Genomic DNA, 553 nt, shown 5'->3' on the forward strand with positions numbered 1-553 from the left:
GTGGTGGTGCTGCTGCTGCTGGTGCTGCTGTTGCTGCTGCTGGTGCTGTTGCCGGTGCTGCTGCTGGTGCTGCTGCTGCTGCTCCTGTTGCCAGTGCTGCTGCTGCTGCTGTTGCTGCTGCTGCTGCTGCTGTCTCCTTCAAAGGTAACAGAAACTTCCAGCTCCACAGCGGTGTCTCCTTTCGCTCCGCTGCTGCTGCTGCTGCTGCTGCTGCTGCTGCTGTCTCCTCCCAGCAGCAGAACTCTTGACATAGAGAACTCCTGCTGCTGCTGTTGCTGCTGCTGCTGCTGCTGCTGCTGCTGCTGGTTTGCTGCTGCAACAGAGAAGCATTCTAGCGGCAAGCCGCAGAGACCCGCGATGAGGGGAGCTGTCTCCTTCAGCAGCGCAGCAACTGTCTCCTCACTGCAGCAAATAGATACACGGCAACGCTCACGCTGCTGCTGCTGCTGCTGCTGCACCTGCTGCTGCTGCTGTTGCTGCTGCTGCTGCTGCAGTTGGTGCTGCTGCGGATGCTGCAGCTGTTGTTGTTGCTGCTGTTGCTGCTGCTGCAACT

The 553-nt window shown here is 59.9% G+C and overlaps 1 protein-coding gene across 1 annotated transcript in view; it reads right to left on the reverse strand.

The window, feature by feature from the left end:
* The window catches only part of EMH_0068030 (uncharacterized protein), a gene marked incomplete at both ends in the record, with an annotated part of 5,344 nt that overhangs the window by 2,942 nt on the left and 1,849 nt on the right, over window positions 1-553 (reverse strand). The window contains one exon of the mRNA XM_013498686.1: window positions 1-551. Coding sequence (XP_013354140.1) covers window positions 1-551 — 551 coding nt within the window. The remainder of the gene's footprint in view (window positions 552-553) is intronic.

The sequence above is a fragment of the Eimeria mitis genome, genomic scaffold (genome assembly GCF_000499745.2).
Source record: "Eimeria mitis Houghton genomic scaffold, Emh_scaff3634, whole genome shotgun sequence".
Taxonomy (NCBI): domain Eukaryota; phylum Apicomplexa; class Conoidasida; order Eucoccidiorida; family Eimeriidae; genus Eimeria; species Eimeria mitis.